General features: G+C 46.2%; 1 protein-coding gene across 1 annotated transcript; it reads right to left on the minus strand.

The window, feature by feature from the left end:
- Positions 1–10,836: 10,836 nt before the first annotated feature.
- Positions 10,837–18,357, minus strand: ADRA2B (adrenoceptor alpha 2B). The gene has a single exon (XM_083454110.1). It carries the CDS (start codon positions 17,647–17,649, stop codon positions 16,315–16,317), a length of 1,335 nt encoding a protein of 444 aa, XP_083310236.1. The 5' UTR covers positions 17,650–18,357; the 3' UTR covers positions 10,837–16,314.
- Between the last annotated feature and the right edge of the window lie 1,100 nt (positions 18,358–19,457).

Genomic DNA, 19,457 nt, shown 5'->3' on the forward strand with positions numbered 1-19,457 from the left:
CGCACCGGCAGGGCTGCCCAGATCCAGGGGAAGGTCCTCAGGGGCAGAGTGCAGAGACGCTGGAACCACGTGTACATTCTGGCCTGGAGGTGTTTCAAGAGCTTGGAGGGCACCAGAGTATTCTGCACCCTGCACAGAAAGGGGCAAACTGGACTCAACCCACCCTGAGGGTGTGTTTTAGGATGAGGAGAGAAAGGCTGGTCATGCTGCAGCCGGTGGCGACCTGCCGATTGATGGGCCAATGCTTGTGGAAGTCAAATCTAGGAGAAGACACGCTAGAGAATGACCCCTCTCTTGTTGGCCCTTCTGGGACACCATTGAGGGCCAAAGGCTGCACTCGCATGAAAGTGGCAGGTGGAAGGACCCTGAGTAAGAGGGAAGTGAAGAACTCCCAGGGTGAGGAGGTGGGCAAAGAAAGCCAGCTGGAGGGTCTGTCCTTTTCTGTGAGGAGCCAGGATTCAAAGCCAGCTTTGAGAGAATATTCTGTATTCATGAACTGTTTTTTTGTATTTTGCTGCTGACTTTCTCTTCCCTTATTTTTAATGCTGTTGCTCTTATGACAATCTGTATTTTATTTCATAATTCTGAGCTGTATGATTGTATTTATATAATTGTTTTGATGTTAGTGTTGTATAGATATTATATTATTATGTACTGACATTTGTGCTGCATGTTGCAAACTGCCTTGTGGTCGGAGGCAAAGGGTGGTATATAAATTTAATCAATCATCATCATCTGTGGATGCACTGGTGACAATAGTCCTCGACTTAAGAGAACCCTTTGCCTTTTGACAGCAGGAAACCCTGATTTTGAACTCCAGGGACAGCATCATTCATTCACTCATTCATTCAAAATATTTATAAGCTTTGCAATATTTCAAAGCTCTTGCAAGTGGGTTCCATACAACCACAGGTCAAAAATTAATAAATCAACAATGATAAAACAAACAGATCTTATCCAGCCCAGAACAAAAAAACCATAAAGAGATGCAGTGTGGTGTAGTGGTTAGAGTGTTGGACTAGGACCTGAGAGACCAAGGTTCAAATGCACCCACTCAGCCATGAAGCTCACTGGGTGACCTAACTCACAGGGTTGTTGTGAAGACAAAAGGGGAGTGGGATATGTACTCTACCCTGTGCTCCTCAGGGAAAACTTGAGGTATAAATGTAACAAACAAACAAACAAACAAACAAAGCAGCAAAGAGCACTGGGAATATATATTTTAAAACCCTTCAATGTAGGGGTGGCTATAGATCCTTCTTTTAAAAGGACACTGTTAGAGGGGCTACCAGATAATAGTCCTCTGTGGGAAGATAAAGGGACGCGGGTGGCGCTGTAGGTTAAACCACAGAGCCTAGGACTTGCTGATCAGAAGGTCGGGGGTTTGAATCCCCGTGACAGGGTGAGCTCCTGTTGCTCGGTCCCTGCTCCTGCCCACCTAGCAGTTCGAAAGCACATCAAAGTGCAAGTAGATAAATAGGTACCGCTCCGGCGGGAAGGTAAACGGCGTTTCCGTGCGCTGCTCTGGTTCGCCAGAAGCGGCTTAGTCATGCTGGCCACATGACCCGGAAGCTGTATGCTGGCTCCCTCGGCCAGTAAAGTGAGATGAGCGTCGCAACCCCAGAGTCGGCCACAACTGGACCTAACGGTCAGGGGTCCCTTTACCTTTATAGGAAGATAACCCTAAGAAGGGAGATGTTCAGAGGACTGGGCCTTGAATTTGTCCACCCACAATTAACAGACATAAGAATGAAGAGGTATAGTAATTATTTCTAAATTTGCATATTTACATATAAATCTGCAAATGCTAATCTGTATCTTATTCTGTCCTCCCCCCACCCTGTAATATATACAAGGTCACCCAATTTCAAGGAAAAGCCAGTGGCAACAGTCAAGGTTTTCAGGTCTTTCCAAGAAAACAGCCCCTAGCCTGTTCCAAGTGGTGGCACCCACCTTTGGGGCAGGGAGGTGGCTTGGAGGAGCTGGTGGGTGTTGCCAGCTGCTCTTTCGCTCTGGGGTGGGGAAGGGATTCCTCCAGGATCTGTGGGAACCCTCAGAGGTGCAAAACGGGGAAGCTGTGTGGGAAGTGGTTGCTTGCTCAGAGCAGATATTCCCATAGCGCCTGTTGTTGCATGCTGGAAAGCACCAGCCCCCAAGCTTCAGGATTTAACCCCTGAGAGGGATGCATGCTCTGCTATGAGAACTTGAAAATAACAGTTGCAGCGGGTCCTTCAATCTCACCCCACAGCTTTCTGCATGGAGGGAGAATGCATGGGAAAAACTGCACTGCAAATCTAAAACGGTTTCAAACCAGTTTAATGATCACAATGCTCTCCAGAGAATCCTGGGAATTGTAGTGCAGGGATTTTTGGTAGGCCCTTTCACAGGACAGGACTACGAATCCCAGAGTTCTTCAGTTCGGCAGTAGTCACAGTTAAACAGGTTTCCTGGATGGGGCTGACGGGAGGAGGAGTCCAGAAACATCTGGAGAGCACCAGGTTGCCGAAGACAGCCTTAAACCACTACATGGCTTCTTCTCCCTCGCACTAGGATCTTTCAGATTGAAAGGAAAAGAAATATTTTTTATTAACACTTCAAGCTGCATGAGCCCCCCCTCTCCCCCCACCCCGGGCATTTCCTGTTGCTGCTTCGTGTTTAGGGAAGTTGCTTCCCCTGGCTGTTCACCAGATACGCTTCTATCTGGGACAGGCATTGAATGGCTCCGATTGGAAGCTATTTAAAGTGACCGTGTTTTCCTGAACTATGTGTTGCTATTTCTGCTGACCATTTTGTTTTCCACCCTGCAGCTCCGTGATAATATAGTGTTACAAGCATTCTAAGGTATCAAATATAAAATAAATGTTCATAAATGCACAAGGTAAACACTCATACGTAAGTATATAAACCACACGTCTGAAATATTACAGGAGAGCAATCCTGAAGCCATTTTGACTCTCCCAAAGTGACCTAAAATGTTCCTCTGCAGTAGGAGTAAACGGGGAAAGCTTTCCAATTGTCTTTTCACTTGCAAATCCCATTAACAATACTGCCTGGAATCTAGGGGGCTTACCTGCAAATCCAGCATGGCAAATTTCTGTTAAGCTGAGCAGACTATCAATAGGTATGAATTTGTAAATAAGAGATTCAGGAACTGAAGTATTTACCATCTCAAAAGAATGGCCCAGCTACCCAGGATATGCATTCAGATACCATTATCAGGTATCCTGGCAGACAGGAGAGAAGCAACACTCTCAAATTTTTGTAGGAGACCACCTCCTTCTGTGATGTATGTATGCTTTTTGGGTGGTCTTGGGCTAAAGGGTGGGCAATTTCAAAAGTCTTTAAAGGTTCCTGCATACTTTGCTCTTGGTCTCTCATGGCCCCTTGCAAGGAGGGGAGGGAACTCTGTTGCAACAGAAAATAAAGATCTGCCTTGCTTTCTCTGGATCCTTGACTCCATCCATCTCTGACTGATCATGGACTCAGGGGACTCAGTCACTTGGGGAGTTTGGCAGCAAAAGTCAACCCCCTTATTTATCAGTAGGAATGCAGCCCAAATAGATAAGGGAATCCTGAGGTCTAGAAACTTGGTGCACTGCCTGTTAAAAGGAAAGGAAGGAAGGCAAGTGCTGAAAAGCTGTATCAGACACTCCACACAAGCTTCTCCACCCCTGATAATGAGCAGCGCTGATTATAGAGATAATTAGCACTTGGGTCTCAAGCTGCTGACATGCAAGGCTCCTTGAGAACAATTTGGATTCTGAGATTGTCCAAGGCTTGGAGGCTCCTTGAATGTGATGCTCGTAGTTAATTCTATAAATAACTCATCTTGACCATGGAAACATTCTGTTCTTTAAAAAAATGTGTATATACAATTATTATTATTTTTGCAAGCATTCTTCTCGGCTCTCTTCCCATGTTACATTGCAGAGCTGTGTTATCAGCAAACTGAAATGTGTGTGCTTATCTTTAAATAAACAGAAAGGTCTCCAGAAAGTATCTGAGGGGTGTCAATGAAGGAATCAGGTTATGGCCAATTGCTGACTTCAAGCAAGGTCATGTACCGGTCATCACACATCACACTGTGGTCAACATCATCCACAGGAGCTCTTTCAGCAGCTTAATGACAGGCAGAAATAAAAGAAATGACACTTTCCCCATCACTGTTAGGGAGAGTTGCATCTGTTGGATTTCTGCCAGTCACCAGACTGAAATCAGCAACGGGCCAGCAGCCACAAGTTCTGTTGGCCTGTCCTAAAGGGACAGATGTCTCCCCAGGAGAGACAGCAAAACAAATAATGATGGTGCAATCCCATTTAACAGGCATAGCTGTTCTACCACCGTATCTTGGTTTTCAATCCACTAGCTGTCATGATTCCCCCCAAGGAACTGGGGGTTATAATTTGGTGTGGATTCAGAAACTCCAGTTAGCAATCCTTTGCAACCTCTTAACAAACCCAACCCAACCCAGAGACCGAGGGTGCTCCCTGGTGACCTGTTTATTGAGCATTCATTCCAGTTTGCTTACAGAGAGTGGTGTCAAAGCAAGGAATATTATCCCACACTTTCCAGTGCATTTCCCCATCATTTTCTGCCTTGCAAAAAATTTGATTTTTTGGGGGGAAGCAGGTTTGTTGTGCAAGAACTCCCAATCACCTATACTTGCGCAACCTGAATTTGCACCCTCAGGTGCCTGCAGCTTTGTCCTCTCTCTGCCCCTTTGAACCATTTTCTAAGAACACTCATGGAGTTCTAGTTCCCACTTTCTTCATAGCCCTGCTTAGTCAGAACGGCAGCCACCCACAACCTGACCCGCTTCAGACACTCAGAAACATACAGCCAGGCTGCCTGGGGCTGGCAGGAGTTGTGGTCCAAACCACCTGGAGAACATGAGGTTGGCAAAAATTGTGGTGCGTAAATGCAAAGTATTATTATTTAGAAGTAGCCTAGCAAATTCTGTACCTCCCTTCTCAGACTTGCTCCCCAGAATCCTTAAATCCTGCACTGTCCATCCTTGTTGTCAACTGCAATTCCCATTCAGAGAAAATAAACTCTAATTTGTGAAAGAAAATTTGAAAGATAACTTTAAAAAATATTTCCTTCATATTAACGCCTCTTTAGAGGGCACAAAGCATTATACCGCATATTAAACCAAACAGCTGAGCCACTCACAGCCACACAGAGACAAATATCATCACCTTCCCATAATGAGACTCAACACTTACTTATTACAAAATATCTTTTATTGTTAAAATAGCTTGTAGGACTCCCCCCTCCCCGTTTTCTTTTTGTACATACAAGGGGGTGGGAGAAAAATCACATTCACGGAGTACATACGAGGGCTAAGAGAACCCCACCATTACGCATTCTCCAGCACACAGGTGAAGACGGAGGCAAAAGCTGGTGCAGCGATTTGAGTCTCCTCTTATTTTCAGTGATCTGACTTTTCGTTGGTGATCTGGCTGGATGATCTGAATGGCAGCATAATTTGTCCAGGTGTGTTTAGTTCAGAGACCAAATGCCCCCTCTGATCAACAAAGGGGTATGACTGTGGGTATGTTCACACCGCAGCTTACTCTGCATCCTGTGCCCTCCCACTTTTTGAAGCCACATGTTGCAATATCAGCCACAATCTATATCAATCCCATAGTTTCTCAACAAGTAACGCTGCTTGATGCGTCCCCCCCTCAAACCAGCTTCAATCCAACTAGAAAAATTAAGCCCCCTTCACTTCCTCCTTAAGGATGGTGTGTACATTTGAGACAGCCGTTGTGCATGCTCAGATGAGTGCATGTGTGCAGACAACAGCTTCATGGTTAGGATTTTCTGAGGGCCTGGAGGGTACCAGAGAGGTCACGCACATCAGGGGAAGACACCCCGCCCCCTCTCCGATGTGAGCCACACTCTGCAAATGCAGCCTTGAATGCAGTGGCAGAGGAACGAAGTCGCTGCATTTTAAGCTTGTGGTGCAGATACACTAAGTACAGGCTGGCCATTAGCCATGAGAACAGCCCTTGCCAACCTGGCGCCATCCAGGTGTTTTGGACCACAACTCCCATAATCCCCAGCCAGCATGGCTATGCTCCCATCAACTCCAGCATCATGCAGCTTCACTGGCTGGGCCTGAAGGGAGTTGTAGTCCTTAACCTCTGAAAAGGTACCAGATTGCAAAAGGATTGGGGGTTGGCCAGGCGATAACCAAAGGATTACACTGTGATCTTTAACCAAGTATATCCAGCAGAGAGATGGCTGCCACTTCACTGCTTCCTCATTCTCACCAAAGTCCCATCACTCCCCCTCCTTTCTGAAACTCCTTGGGATCTACTGCCACTCAACACAGGTCAGCCTTTGCCAGTCCCATGGCCCCCCAATGGCAGTTGCAGTCCAGCTACACCTGCAGGGCACCAGGTTGGCAAAGGCTGATATGGACAGTAGTAAGCCAGATGGACCCACGGGCTGCCTCCACAGAAAGACAGCTTCCCATGTCTGCTAAAGCAAGAGAGAAGGCTTTTTTGCCCCTGCTACCATAGTAGGTAAGGTTAGCAACCTAGTGACAACCTACACAGTGTGCATTTACTTTTTAATGCACAAATAAAGCAGGAGGCAGAGTAGCTCATTACACTCACTATCTTTTTCTGTCTCTCAGCCCCACCTGCATACACCTTGTTAAAAGGTAGATGCAATCTCCAGGCAACCTCCATTTCCATTGCAGGTGTCACATGACCCGCACAACACTGGCCATTAAAAAATAAATGCTAAAACCTCTTGAATTCTATGTATAAAGCATGCAAAATTAATAGAATCAAGGCAAATACCCACAAATCCCCTAAAAATCAGCCTTGGCCGCTCATTAGTAAATCGTTTTCCTAAAGGATGCTGGCTGCTGAAGTCCTGTTGCCAGAGATGACATTCCCTCTTTCCTCTCTCATTTCCTCTCACTCTTCTATGTCCAAAGTCTTCAACATAAAGAGATTTGCTCAACTGGGTGCTGCCCATTTGGGCTTGTAGGGCGGAAGACAGGGGAACCAACAGTAGGAGGAGCCAGAGCCAACGATAGACAGAGCCGACTCATAGACTAAGGAGGACAGAGCTGACAAGCAGTGCCATTCCTTTGGAATGGGTGCAAGTAAGAAGGCAGGCAGGTGGTGACTGAGGGCAGACAGTGTTTCGTGGGGCAGCAGTACCCCACTTGCCCTAAGGGACCCCTCTCCCCTGACTGCCACCTACAACTGCTTGAAAGGCAGAAATTAGCAGGCTCTAGGCCCTAAAAAACAACACCTGCCAATTCTTGCATCTCAAGCCACTGTTTATGGCACAGCTACAGATGTCACTTGAGAAGTTGGCAACCTCATCCCATTAGCAAGGAGCAAGAGCGAGGCACTTCCAGAGCAAATCTTTCCACTTAATTCCAAGCAAAGTTTGCAGAAAATAAGCAAACCTGCCTTGTTTACTCTGAGCAGAGAATTTTGAGGCTTCTTCGGTTTGGAATATGTCTTGGCACATAGCATAAACTGCCATGATTATACAGCTTGACACTTGACATGGGGAAAAACACTTCTGCCACAATCACTCATTATTATACAAGGAATGTTGCTCTGTAAAGTGCATTGAACTCTACAGATTTGGAAAGGGACAGCACTGCAGTCACTATAGTCTGCTCTGAAAGCCATTATTTGTACGGAACACTTCTGATTTTGCTACAAGTATGATGGAGGACGCAGAACGGAAATGAATTCCCTGCTGTTTATAGCAATACAATCTTATATCACCATCTTGCTTAGTAGATGAGGGCAGGAAACGAGAAATAAACAGATATGCCAAGCTACTCTGTAAGCCCAATGAATGTGCTCTCTCCTAACAGCAGATCTCGTCCTCAGCACAATTAACTGGCTGTGTCACACTTTAAGAGCAAGCTCAAACAGCCTCCTTTGTTAGAGTTTGGCAACTGTTGTCCACTGGGCCAAACTGGACCTACTAAGGCAAGGATGGAGCACTGTAGGACTCCATCTCACATCAACCCCAGCCGGCACAATCAATGGCCAGGGACGATGTGAACAATAGTCCCATGACAGTTGGAGAGCTGCAGGTTCTCCAACCCCTGTGCCAAAATGCAGCTTGCTGGCTCACAAGTTGCCAGCCTAGATGGATACTGGTGAAGCACACTCATCCTGAGCAGCACCAATCCTCTGCAAGGGATAAGCTACTCAAGTCTCTTGCTTCCTCTCTTTCACTGGTCTTGCCCAAAATGCTGTCTCCCAAAACAGCCACTTGGCTCTCTGGTGCTGTTGGGCCAGAAGAAGAATTGGTTGCTAAGGCACTCAGGGAACTATAGCTCTGGGAGAGGAATAGGAGTTACCTTATGACTTTCTGCATCCTTAACAAACTACAGGTCTCAGAATTGCTTGGAAGGAGTCATGACTGTTTAAAGTGGTAGGTAAAGATAAAGCAGAGACATCACCTTGCCAACAAAGGTCCGTATAGTTAAAGCCATGGTTTTCCCAGTAGTGATATATGGAAGTTAGAGCTGGACCATAAAGAAGGCTGATCGCCAAAGAATGGATGCTTTTGAATTCTGGTGCTGGAGGAGACTCTGGAGAGTTCCATGGACTGCAAGAAGATCAAACCTATCCATTCTGAAGGAAATCAGCCCTGAGTGCTCACTGGAAGGACAGATCCTGAAGCTGAGGCTCCAATACTTTGGCCACCTCATGAGAAGAGAAGACTCCCTGGAAAAGACCCTGATGTTGGGAAAGATGGAAGGCACAAGGAGAAGGGGACGACAGAGGACAAGATGGTTGGGCAGTATTCTCGAAGCTACCAGCATGAGTTTAACCAAACTGCGGGAGGCAGTGGAAGACAGGAGTGCCTGGCATGCTCTGGTCCATGGGGTCACGAAGAGTCGGACACCACTAAATGACTAAACAACAACAACAAAAGATAAAGGACCCTGGACAGTTAAGTCCAGTTGAAATTGACTATGAGGTGTGGCGCTCATCTCCGATTTCAGGCCGAGGGAGCTGGCATTTGCCTGCAGACAGCTTTTCAGGTCATGTGTCCAGCATGACTAAACTCCTTCTGCTGCGATGGGACACTGTGGTGTGTGCCAGAACGCATGGAAACACCATTTACAGCAGTGCCTATTTATCTACTTGCACTGGTATGCTGTTGAACTGCTAGGTTGGCAGGAGCTGGGACAGAGCAATGGGAGCTCACTCCATTTCACGGATTTGAACTGCTGCCCTTCTGATAGTACCACTCTATTCTGCCTTGGTCAGACCACAATTGTGTCCAGTTCTGGATTTTAAACTGTATTGAAACAGTTTTGTCTTGTATTTCAGGACTTCCAAGTTAGGAATCCTCTCCAAATGCCTGTGTTTTGAAAGGGTGTGTGAAAGGTCATCTAGTTAAGCTCTGGGTAGCCAAAGCACAGACAGATTCACACATTCATGTATATGTGTGCGTGTGTGACAAATTCCAGAGAGGCCGTCCGGTTAGGCTGCAATAGATTGTAATGGATTGCCAGAAGTCACTTCAGCGCCAGATTGGGGGGGGGGGGATTGTCCACCAACTGCCCTGCCCCACCCTATATTTTGCCAGAACAAAGGTGGCAACCCAACCCTAACCAGAGGCCTGTGAGAAGCCTGCAAGCCAGGCACAATAACAGCCCTCCCTTCACTTGTGATTCCCATCAACTGAAATTCAGAGAAGCCTACTGTACTGCCTCCAACAGTGGAGGTGTGTGTAGCTTTGAGGAATAATAATGTTGCTTTTTCACAGATGTTGCAACTGCTAGATGACTAAAGATAGCACAGACCTGCTTATACAGTGGTACCTCTGTTTTCGATCGCGCCTCGGAAGCCAAACATGAAACACAGCTTCCGTTTTGAATTTTCCGCTTTGAATTTTTCATTTTGAGGCTTCCGCTTTCAGTTTTTGGTTTTCGAACTTAAACCGTCTTCCAGAATGGATTACATTCGAAAACCGAGGTACCACTGTATCTTTATATCTTTATAACGGTTTGTGGTTAGTGTGCTCATAGATAGGACAGCTTGCAGCTGGATTACGGTTTATTTGTATGCTTTGGCAGATATAGAGCTCGTTAGTGGTCCGTTAGTGGCTTTATCGTTTGAGTCAATGTGTAAAAACATAGAGACATGGACCAAATAAGGAGAAAGATAAACGGGTGATGACTATCGAATTCAGACTAATGGGAGATATCAACAAGGGTGGGGATTTTAGTAGTCTAATTAGGCCATGGGTAGGCAAACTAAGGCCCGGGGGCCGGATCCAGCCCAATCGCCTTCTAAATCTGGCCCACAGGTGGTCCAGGAATCAGCATGTTTTTACATGAGTAGATTGTGTGCTTTTATTTAAAATGCATCTCTGGGTTATTTGTGAGGCATAGGAATTCGTTCATTATTTTTTCAAAATATAGTTCGGCCCCCACAAGGTCTGAGGGACAGTGGACTGGCCCCCTGCTGAAAAAGTTTGCTGACCCCTGAATTAGCAGGTTGTGTAAACCTTGCACATACCCAGCCAATGGGGGAACAAGGGAGGAGCCTGTGCTTCCGGATATAAGCTTGTGTTTTGCCAATTTTAGAGTGTGCCTACTGGACACCTGCTCCTGCAAGAACATTTCATAATCAATAAACTTTTTGCTGCTTCACCAACTTCATTCAGAATTTATTTTGTGGGTCTCAGGACCCGCTTATAACAGTAGCCAACTCTGCTGGGCCTTGATTGTAAAAAAATTGCTGCTAGCTATTTTTTTTATCACTAGCTGTCCACCTTCTGACTGAGGAAGCCTCATTAAGCCAGTTTATCATATGGGGCAGAATCTCAAAAGTCCCAATTTAGAATATAGAAATCACTTTATCCGTTTCATATTTGCCTCCCACACAGAATTCAGAGAATTATTCTGAGATGTATATCAGAGATGTAAAATGCATTTTGAAAAAAATTAATAATGTTGCATTTATTTTGGGGGTGGAAGGAGAGGAGATTTGGGACAGATCCATAGTACAAATCTTGCTTTTAGGACTCAGAAAAAAGATCAATAGGACCCATGTGGAACATAACCATGCAAATACAAATGAGGCACATATTTTGGAAAGAAACGGTTAGCAAATTTATATATTCAGATGTGAGAGAAGTATTTCAGGAAATTGGTTTCCTCAATTTTTTCTTTAATGACCCATAGAAAGAACAAAACTATGAGAGAGAAGCTAGGCTACATCAGCAGAGCTTTCCAGTTTTCTTATGCTCAGTCTTCCCCAACCTGGTGCCCCCTGCCCCACCCCAGAAGTCTTGAACTACAACTGCCATCAGCTGTGCTGTCCAAAAAAACACACCTAGAAATGCACTAGGTTGCGGAAGGCTAGTTTAGACTAATGAAAATGGTCAAAAGTACAAATCTCTAGAATTCAGACTGCAAAATATTGGCATTGAGACTTCCTTCAGTCACCACCACCCCCAAACTCTGAAGGATGTAAGATATCTGTTAAAGACAAAGGAACCTTGTCAAAAAGGTTGGCAAACCTACATTTGCATCAGGAGGGCCGGACCTCCACCCTTTTATGTTTTTACTGACCTTTTGTCCTGTACCTCAGGCAAAGCTTTCTCCTCCACTCTCTCCAGCTGAGGAAAAGCTTTTGTCTGCTTCACTTTTCCACATCAAGTTGCCCTTAGAGGCACAGGAGCAAAACCATTAGAAAGTTGACAGCGCTGTTAAGGGGAAAGAGGGCTTCCCCCCCTACTCTGCAGGGCTATTCTGTGTCAGTACAGTTTGGGAAAGGGGCACCTGTGGAACTTCTTCCCCTCATGGAACTGGCTGGCGAAAGAGGAAAATCTCCAGGGGAAAAGAGTTTTAATTCAAAATGGTTGATAGCTAGTAGGAATGAGATAGGACACTGATTTTGAAAAAACAGCAGCAGCAACCTGTTCAGGGTTAACTGAAAACTAGAAATTAGGGCTATCAGCTGATGAAATAAATATTCCAGTACAATTGCAAGTATTACTCAGAAGTAAATTTCATTGGTTTCAATGGGCTCAGGCACTTTGCTGCCTGAGGAACAGCAGAAAATTTACCCCACCCCACTGGAATGTTGGCGCATGAGGTAGAAAATGCTACAAGCCCTCTTCCTCTCCCTGAAATATAGTTACAATTATAATAAATAAATTAATTAGCTAACAATTTGCTGCCTTTTCGTGACACCCCAAATCCTGCTGCCTCAAGTGGCTGCTTCACTCCGCCTAATGGTAGGGCCAGCCTGGAGTGGAATATATTCCCTGGAAAGTGTGCTTATGCTTTCAACCATGCTTGATTGTCCTGGGCCAGGAAATGGCTTCACCTGCTGAGCAGCAGCCTGAAGGAGCAGAAGGTGAAGTGACTCCACCTACTGCTGATCAGCCTTCTTGCTCCTGATGAGAACCAGCAGGCTCCAGCTTTCTTAAGCAGGACTTCCAGCCTCGGCCAGTTGCTGGAAACAACATTTGTTGTTCTTGGCCAGACTGGGCTGCTTCTTGCTTCTCGTGACTTCAGAACCTCAGCTTTCTTGACCCCTGGAACTGCGTGAACTGAGATAGTCCAGACCTTTGGACTGGACCGGACCTTGCATATGGACTCTGCCTCCAGCCAGGACTCTTCCTCCACTGAGCTCTGCCGTGGCTGGAAGCACAGGACTACGACCTTGATTAATCAACTAAAAGCACTTGAGTACAGGCAAGATTGAGACTGACCATTAGGCAGAGTTAGGAAACTGTCCCAGGTGGCAGATACTGGGGGGCAGTGGGGCAGCCTCATGGCTGTTCCTCCTGAGCCCCCTTTCGAGACAAGAGCTGTGTGAGCCACACAACCGGCTATAGTCTTGCCAATATTCAAGTAAGATTCAGCTACCAGTCCTGTTTGGCTTCTGCATGTGGAAGTGTGGGGGGGACCCCATCTTCTCCTTTGTCTCAGGCAGCAAATGTCTTGGGTCAACCCTGAGGAGAGGCATTCTGTCCTCCAGAGTAGAAGAGGGGAAAGAGAATGAAATTTCATCCTCATTTTTTCAAATGTGTGTATTATACACAGACACACACATCTCGCTGCAATCATCATTTTGTTCCCCAAGTGATCTCGGCACTTTTTAAAGACAGATAAATTAATCAGACTGATTAATTACAACATTTTGATTGATTAAAAAGGGTCCCCCATGTAACTGATCAGCAGATTTAACATTTTAAACATTATTTAAATGTAAGTACTTAAAAATACTGCAGGTGTCAAGCACCATTTCAGAATGTAACACTAATTTTCCAAAAGGGATCCAGGGGGAATCTGGGTAATTAACATCTGTTTCAGGAAAACTGGTGGAGAGCATTACTAGAGACAGAATTGGCAAGCATATAGAAGAGTTAAGTCTTGCTGAAGCAAAACCAGCACGATTTCTGCAATAGTCTCACTAACCTTTCAGAGTTCTTTGAGAGTATCAGTACGCTTAGAGGGTGAGGTGCTTGAGCCATCAACACTGTGTAGTTTTGCCAAGGATTTTTGTGAAGTCTGTCACCACAGATTCCTTAGCAAGCTTAGCAATAGCAGAAAAGGAGGAGAGGACCTCTTCCGGATTAGAACAAAACAGGAAGCCGAGCAGGAATAAAGGGAGAGTTCTCCCCATGGAGTGATATAGAAAGGAGACCCCAAGGGCTGGAACCGGGACTTGTGCTTCTTAAGTTGTTCATAAACCATCAAGAATTAAGGGTGATCAGTGAGGTAGAAAAGTTTGCTGATAACTAATTGCTCAGCACAGGTAAAACATAAAAAGCAAAATGGCAAATGCACTTCAAAGCAGGCCAGCGCGAAGTGATGCTTGGTAGGACAAAAAAACATTGTTTCACATATATGCTCTTTAACTGGTATCAACTACCCAGGACTAGACCCAGGGCATAGTGGGCAACTTTAAAAGAGGATTAGATAAATTCATGGAGAGTAAGGCTATATTCTGCCTCCATTATCAGAGGTAAGATGCTTCTGAATAAAACTTAAAGCTGAGGCTCACAAGTGTGGAGAGGGCTCTCACACTCTTGTTCTGCTTGCAGGCTTCCCATAGGCATCTGGCCAGCTACTGTGAAAATGGAATCCTGGACTAGATAGGCTCTTGGCTGTGTGGGAGAAGAGGGAGAAGGCCTTCTTTATGATGGAGTCTGCTGTGATCCACACATGCATCCACTAACCAAAGTTGATGAACCTGTGGCCATCCTGAGTTTGTTGGCCTCCAGTTCCCAGGAGCCTGGATAATGGAGAGCCAACAAACTCTGAAAGACCACAAGTTTTCCAAAAACCTGCTCCAAACTCAAAGACAATATTAAAAAAAAAGCACTTTGTTCTTTTCTCATACATATAGCAGCTTTCATTAAGCGATCAACTAAAACTCATAAGTTAATCAACTATGGTTTCTTTAACTGGGGGGCAGTAGTCCGTCAAAGGCTTCCATTCAATGCTGCAGTCCTTGGGGATGTAGGTCTGCATCCAACTAACTTCTACTCAGTGTAGACCCATTGAAATTAATGGACCTAAGTTAGACATGTCAATTAATTTCAATAGGACTACTACAAACCCATACCAACAAAACTGGACTTTGTGCTGGAGTAGGAACCCTCCTCTTCTGCCCACCTCCACGTGTGAATGTGTTTCCTCCTTCCACATTAACACAGCTCAGGCCAATTTTGCACACCTGAACCCTTCCTCCGAACATAGTAACCTAGCTGCCAAATTTTCAAAGGGCCACTTCAGCTGTGCCTTCAATAGCCCTTTAAACTGTGTGCAATAGGCAGCCTATAGCTCAAGGGGACTTTGTTGATTTCTACAGATCAAGCTGCTCTTGAAGGTCAAAACACAGACCAGACTGGAGTTTTCTTCTTAGTCAGTTGCCAACCCTAAATAGTAGCAAAAAGCATCTGGTGTCTTAGAGGACTTTGCTTTCCTGATTTAGAAGTCAGTGCCTACCCTTCCATGCACATGTTCCATGGGAAGAATTTGGAATCAGAGTTGGAAGAGACCCCAAGGATCATCTAGTCCAACCACTTCCAATGCAGAAATATTTGATGTTATCTGCGAGGACTCCAGAAGCAAAGGAAAAGGAAACACAATAAAAACAACCCAGGTTGCTACTTTGCTGCTGCTATTTTTAAACAGGGCTGCTTTTGTGCTTTTAACAGCAGCTTAAAGAGCTGCAAAAGCTTGCCTTTCTAAATTTCCCCAAATCGTTCTGCCTTTAAAGATACAGGAGCAGAGCTGATTTTTAAAAGCTAACAAGCCTACCATGTCAAAAAGCACCGTCCAGGGAATTTCCCAATAGCTGGCTGCAATCAAAAACAATAAACATCAACATTTGGCTCAAATCACCCTTAAAAAAAATAAATCAGACCATTTCAACCACCAACTTTTGCTTCCAGCCCTGCCTGCGCTGTGCCTTTAAGAACAGCATTTCAATGTGCAGGCGTTAGCAAGTAATACTATTTCCATGCGGACACCTGTATACAAATTTTCTGTCAAAGGCACAGGAGCAGTCCCATCCATTTTATTTTGGCCAGTTGGCAACCTGACTATCATGCCTTCATAGCTGCCAACATGCCCCTGAAAGAGAATTTTCAGTCCTAGATTCCTGAGCAGAGAAATAGACACTTTGCAGATTTCTTCTGAAGCATGTTCATCATTTACATATTAAATGGATTAGTTTTAGGCTGTTTAACTGATTACTTTCTTGTGGCTTACCTGGATGGCACAGGAGGCTGCCAAGTGGTCAGGAGGCGAGGAAATTTGCCAGGGTTGCTCCTTTGCCTTGACAGCATCTTAGTCTGCAGGAATCGCACAGGAAGCTTTTTGCAGCATGAAGAGAAAAACATTATCACCTGCTAATCCCTGCAGATCAAGCTGCTGTTAAAGGCACAGCAACAGGGATCGTTTGCAAAGCTGGCAACCCTTGAGCACACTCTCATTCAGCCACAGGATTTAGGAAAAAAGGTTCCTTTGACCCAACTAATCAGAAGATATTTGGCATTGGCACATAATCTTTTGGTGAAAAAAAATATGTTGGCGGAACATATGGGTGTGGGTCTGCATTATACACACACAGACAGAGATAGCTGAACTAAAATCGACTGCCTGAAAAGCCAGTTTCTATCCAGCACTCACCTCACTCCCCTTTCTACAAACACAAAAGCCAACAAATAAATATATTTTTCTTTGTTTAGTTTAAATAGCATGATGAGTTCCGTTTCCACAAGGGTCCCCATGCGCTCTGAATTGCTTGCTTGCTTGCCCTCACCCAGCCTGTCTTACCAGGCAGTCTGAGTCCACTGCCTGCAGAGAATCTTCCTAAAAGCCTTACGGAAGTCCTGATTGAAGATGGTATATATGACAGGGTTCAAGGAGCTGTTGCAGTAGCCAATCCAGAAGAAAAACTTAAAGGTGCTATCTGGGATTGGACAGTGCTCTGGGGGACAGATGGCCCGGAGGCTGTAGAGGAAGAAGAAAGGGAACCAACAGATGACAAAGACCCCGATCACCACAGCCAGGACAAAGGTGAACCTCTTCTCCCGGTTGAGGTGTGTCTTCCTCTTCCAGGGGTTGGCACTGAGGGTCTTCACCCTCCTCACCAGCAGGACCTCCCCTCTCGCAGTGGCCAAGGTGTCCATTCCCTGAGGGGAGCTCTGGGGGGGTCCATTGCCCTGCTTGATGCTGCTAGGGACAAAGCACTCTGAAGATGATTGCTTCTTCTCAGGCAGGGACTGAGAAGGGCTGGTGGCAGTTGCTGGCTCTGGGTCTTTCTCCTCTTGGCTTACAAGAGAAAACTTCTCAGTAGAGAGGCAATGGGTCTCTGGTTGGTCACTTTCCTGAGTGGGTACCTGATGTCCATTTGGCTCCCCTTCTCCCTGAGGCTTGGATTGGTCCTGCTTGGGAGAGGTTTCGACAGATGGAACGGCGATGATTTGGGGCACCCCTTCTTCCGCCTTTGTCTTGGGCTTCTTAGCCTGAGTCCTCTGCTTGTTTCGACGCTTGGCTATGAAATAGATCCTAATATACACCAAGATCATAATGACGCAGGGGGCAAAGAAAGAGCAGGTGCTGGAGGAGAGGATGTACCAGGGCTCCTCATTCAGCTCACACCTCCTTGCATCCTCTTTGGCATTGTTTGGGTTTTCATTGAGGACCAGCGGAGGCAAGGAGATGACGGCCGCAATCAGCCACACCACAAGGATGGTGCACTTGATTCTCCGAGGCGTCCTCTTGGAGTTGTACTCAATGGCTCTGCTCACCGACCAGTACCGGTCCAGACTGATGGCACAGAGATGCACGATGGAGGCTGTGCAGAAGAGAACATCCAAGGCCAGGTAGGCTTTACACCATGTCCTGCTGAAATACCAGTAGCCCATCAACTCATTGGCAAGAGAGAAGGGGATGATGAGGGTGGCCACTAGGATGTCTGCGGCCGCAAGGGACACCAGGAAAAGGTTCTGTGGGGCTTTCAGAGACCTGCTGGTCAGCACAGCAATGATCACCAGAATGTTGCCAAAGATGGTGAAGATGATGAGGAAGGTGGTGACAGCTGCAATGGCGGCGGTGGCTTGGATATTGTAGCCGTCATGACCGCCCATGGTAGCCATGATCATTTAGAAGGAGTGGCCCTACAGGTCCAGGTGGGGTGTGGGGCCCACCTTCTCAGTTTCACATGTGCCCGAGGGTCTACAGATCAGAAGCCCCCCATTGTTACCTGAGTCAGAGGAGAAGCAGCAGTTCAGGGAGAGAGTTGCCAGGGCAGAGTTGCCGGTACTTCTTCCATACTGGGATTCTTCCAGCCGGAGCATCGGCTTCTCTTGCTGTAATGCTGAACTGCTCGGGATGCTAATTCTTTGCTAATTCACAGCACCACTCCCTCCAGTCCACAATAGCGATCTCTCTCTCCTTCTCTCCCTCTCCGGGTCATTTGCTTCTTTCCTCCAATGCCCAGGCACTTCTGATCACTGTAGCACTGTCGGCTCGGAATAACCCAAGAAGTTTTATTCCTTCTCTTCCTCTTCGCTGCTGGAAAAGTTGAGAGATCTGTGCAGCCTGGCGACTGAACTGCGCTCTGCCTCTCTCTCTCGCTCTCTCTTTGCTTGACGTGGACAGACCAAGCCTCCCAGTGCCTTTTGAAACGAGCTGCAGGAGGAGTTGGGTTTTTCTCTCCACGAGGAATCTCTGACATGTGATGTCATGCAGTCTTTCAGCTTTTTATCAGGCTCCAGGAGGGGAGAGAAAGGAATCAAGAGAGGGGTGTGCAGAACATGCAAACATACACACATACAATCACAATCTAGCAGCCGCCAGGACTGTCCTGGGTTCTCCAGGAGCCACTCACCTCCTTTCAACTGAGTCCCTCCAGCGACTCAGCTGACTCTTCTGTCTTTGTCCAGCCTCCTGCCAGGAGAGCCCACCATGGCCTGCGAGTGTGTTTTTTACAATGCAGGTTGCTCTGTAACTAAATTACTCTGATAGCTGCTGTGTATATGATGACTCAGACCAGCCAGCTTTCCATCTGAGCCCTGCTGCGTTTCATCTACCCTTCTGGAAACTTTGATATGGGGAGATCTGGTCAGACTTTGAGGAACTGCAGCACTGGGTTGCTTAATAATTATTATTATTTAAAGAAACAAAAACAGAGAGAGCAGGAAGGATGCTCCTTACAAAACGGGGCGAGAATTTAGTACAATGCTTCTCAAGTAAATGATCATCTACTTTTGCAATTATAATACAGATTTCAATGGAACTTGTGACCTGTGGACCACCACAGAGCTCAGTCCGGCCAATGATAAGGACTTCTAAGATTAATGGGGGGAATTTCAAGCTCTTCAGACCCCCAGCTGCTGGCTTACCTCACGCCTCCTCTCTGCACATTCTCTGTTCCTGCTCTGATCTTGGAGAAGAAGAGGTCCCTAGGAATGGAGGCATCGGGGACGGCGAGGGGGAGGGAGGGGGGGCCAAGGGGAGCAGGAGAGTGGGAAACATAGGAGCCAACGACAAGGGGCCATGGGGTCTTGCCCCCCCCCAAATATTTGATGCTCCCCCCAAAGTTGATGGGCATTGTCATTCACATGGTGTGTGTGTGCCATGTCATGTGATTATGTGGGGCAGGGCTTATCTGCCCCCCCCCCATTTTGTTCAAGCTGCCCCCCCTGGCGAGAACAGGCAATAGCCCCGTGAAAAGAAGAGAAGAAGAAGGAAGAAAGTCCAGAGAGAAGGGTCTAGGGTAACAATGTACACATCACCACAAAAACTGGGGGAAGTGGGGATATGGATTTCAATAAAAGTTACATATGCTAATTTATATGTATAGAGGCTAATTTAGAAATAATAATAGAAATTAATGTTACCAGTGACTGGCTGACCTGTGCACCTGCTCAGCTTCTGCTGCTGAGCAATTTCAAAGTCTCCCTTCTTA

Source organism: Podarcis tiliguerta (genome assembly GCF_965153285.1).
Source record: "Podarcis tiliguerta genome assembly, chromosome: 8".
Lineage (NCBI taxonomy): Eukaryota > Metazoa > Chordata > Lepidosauria > Squamata > Lacertidae > Podarcis > Podarcis tiliguerta.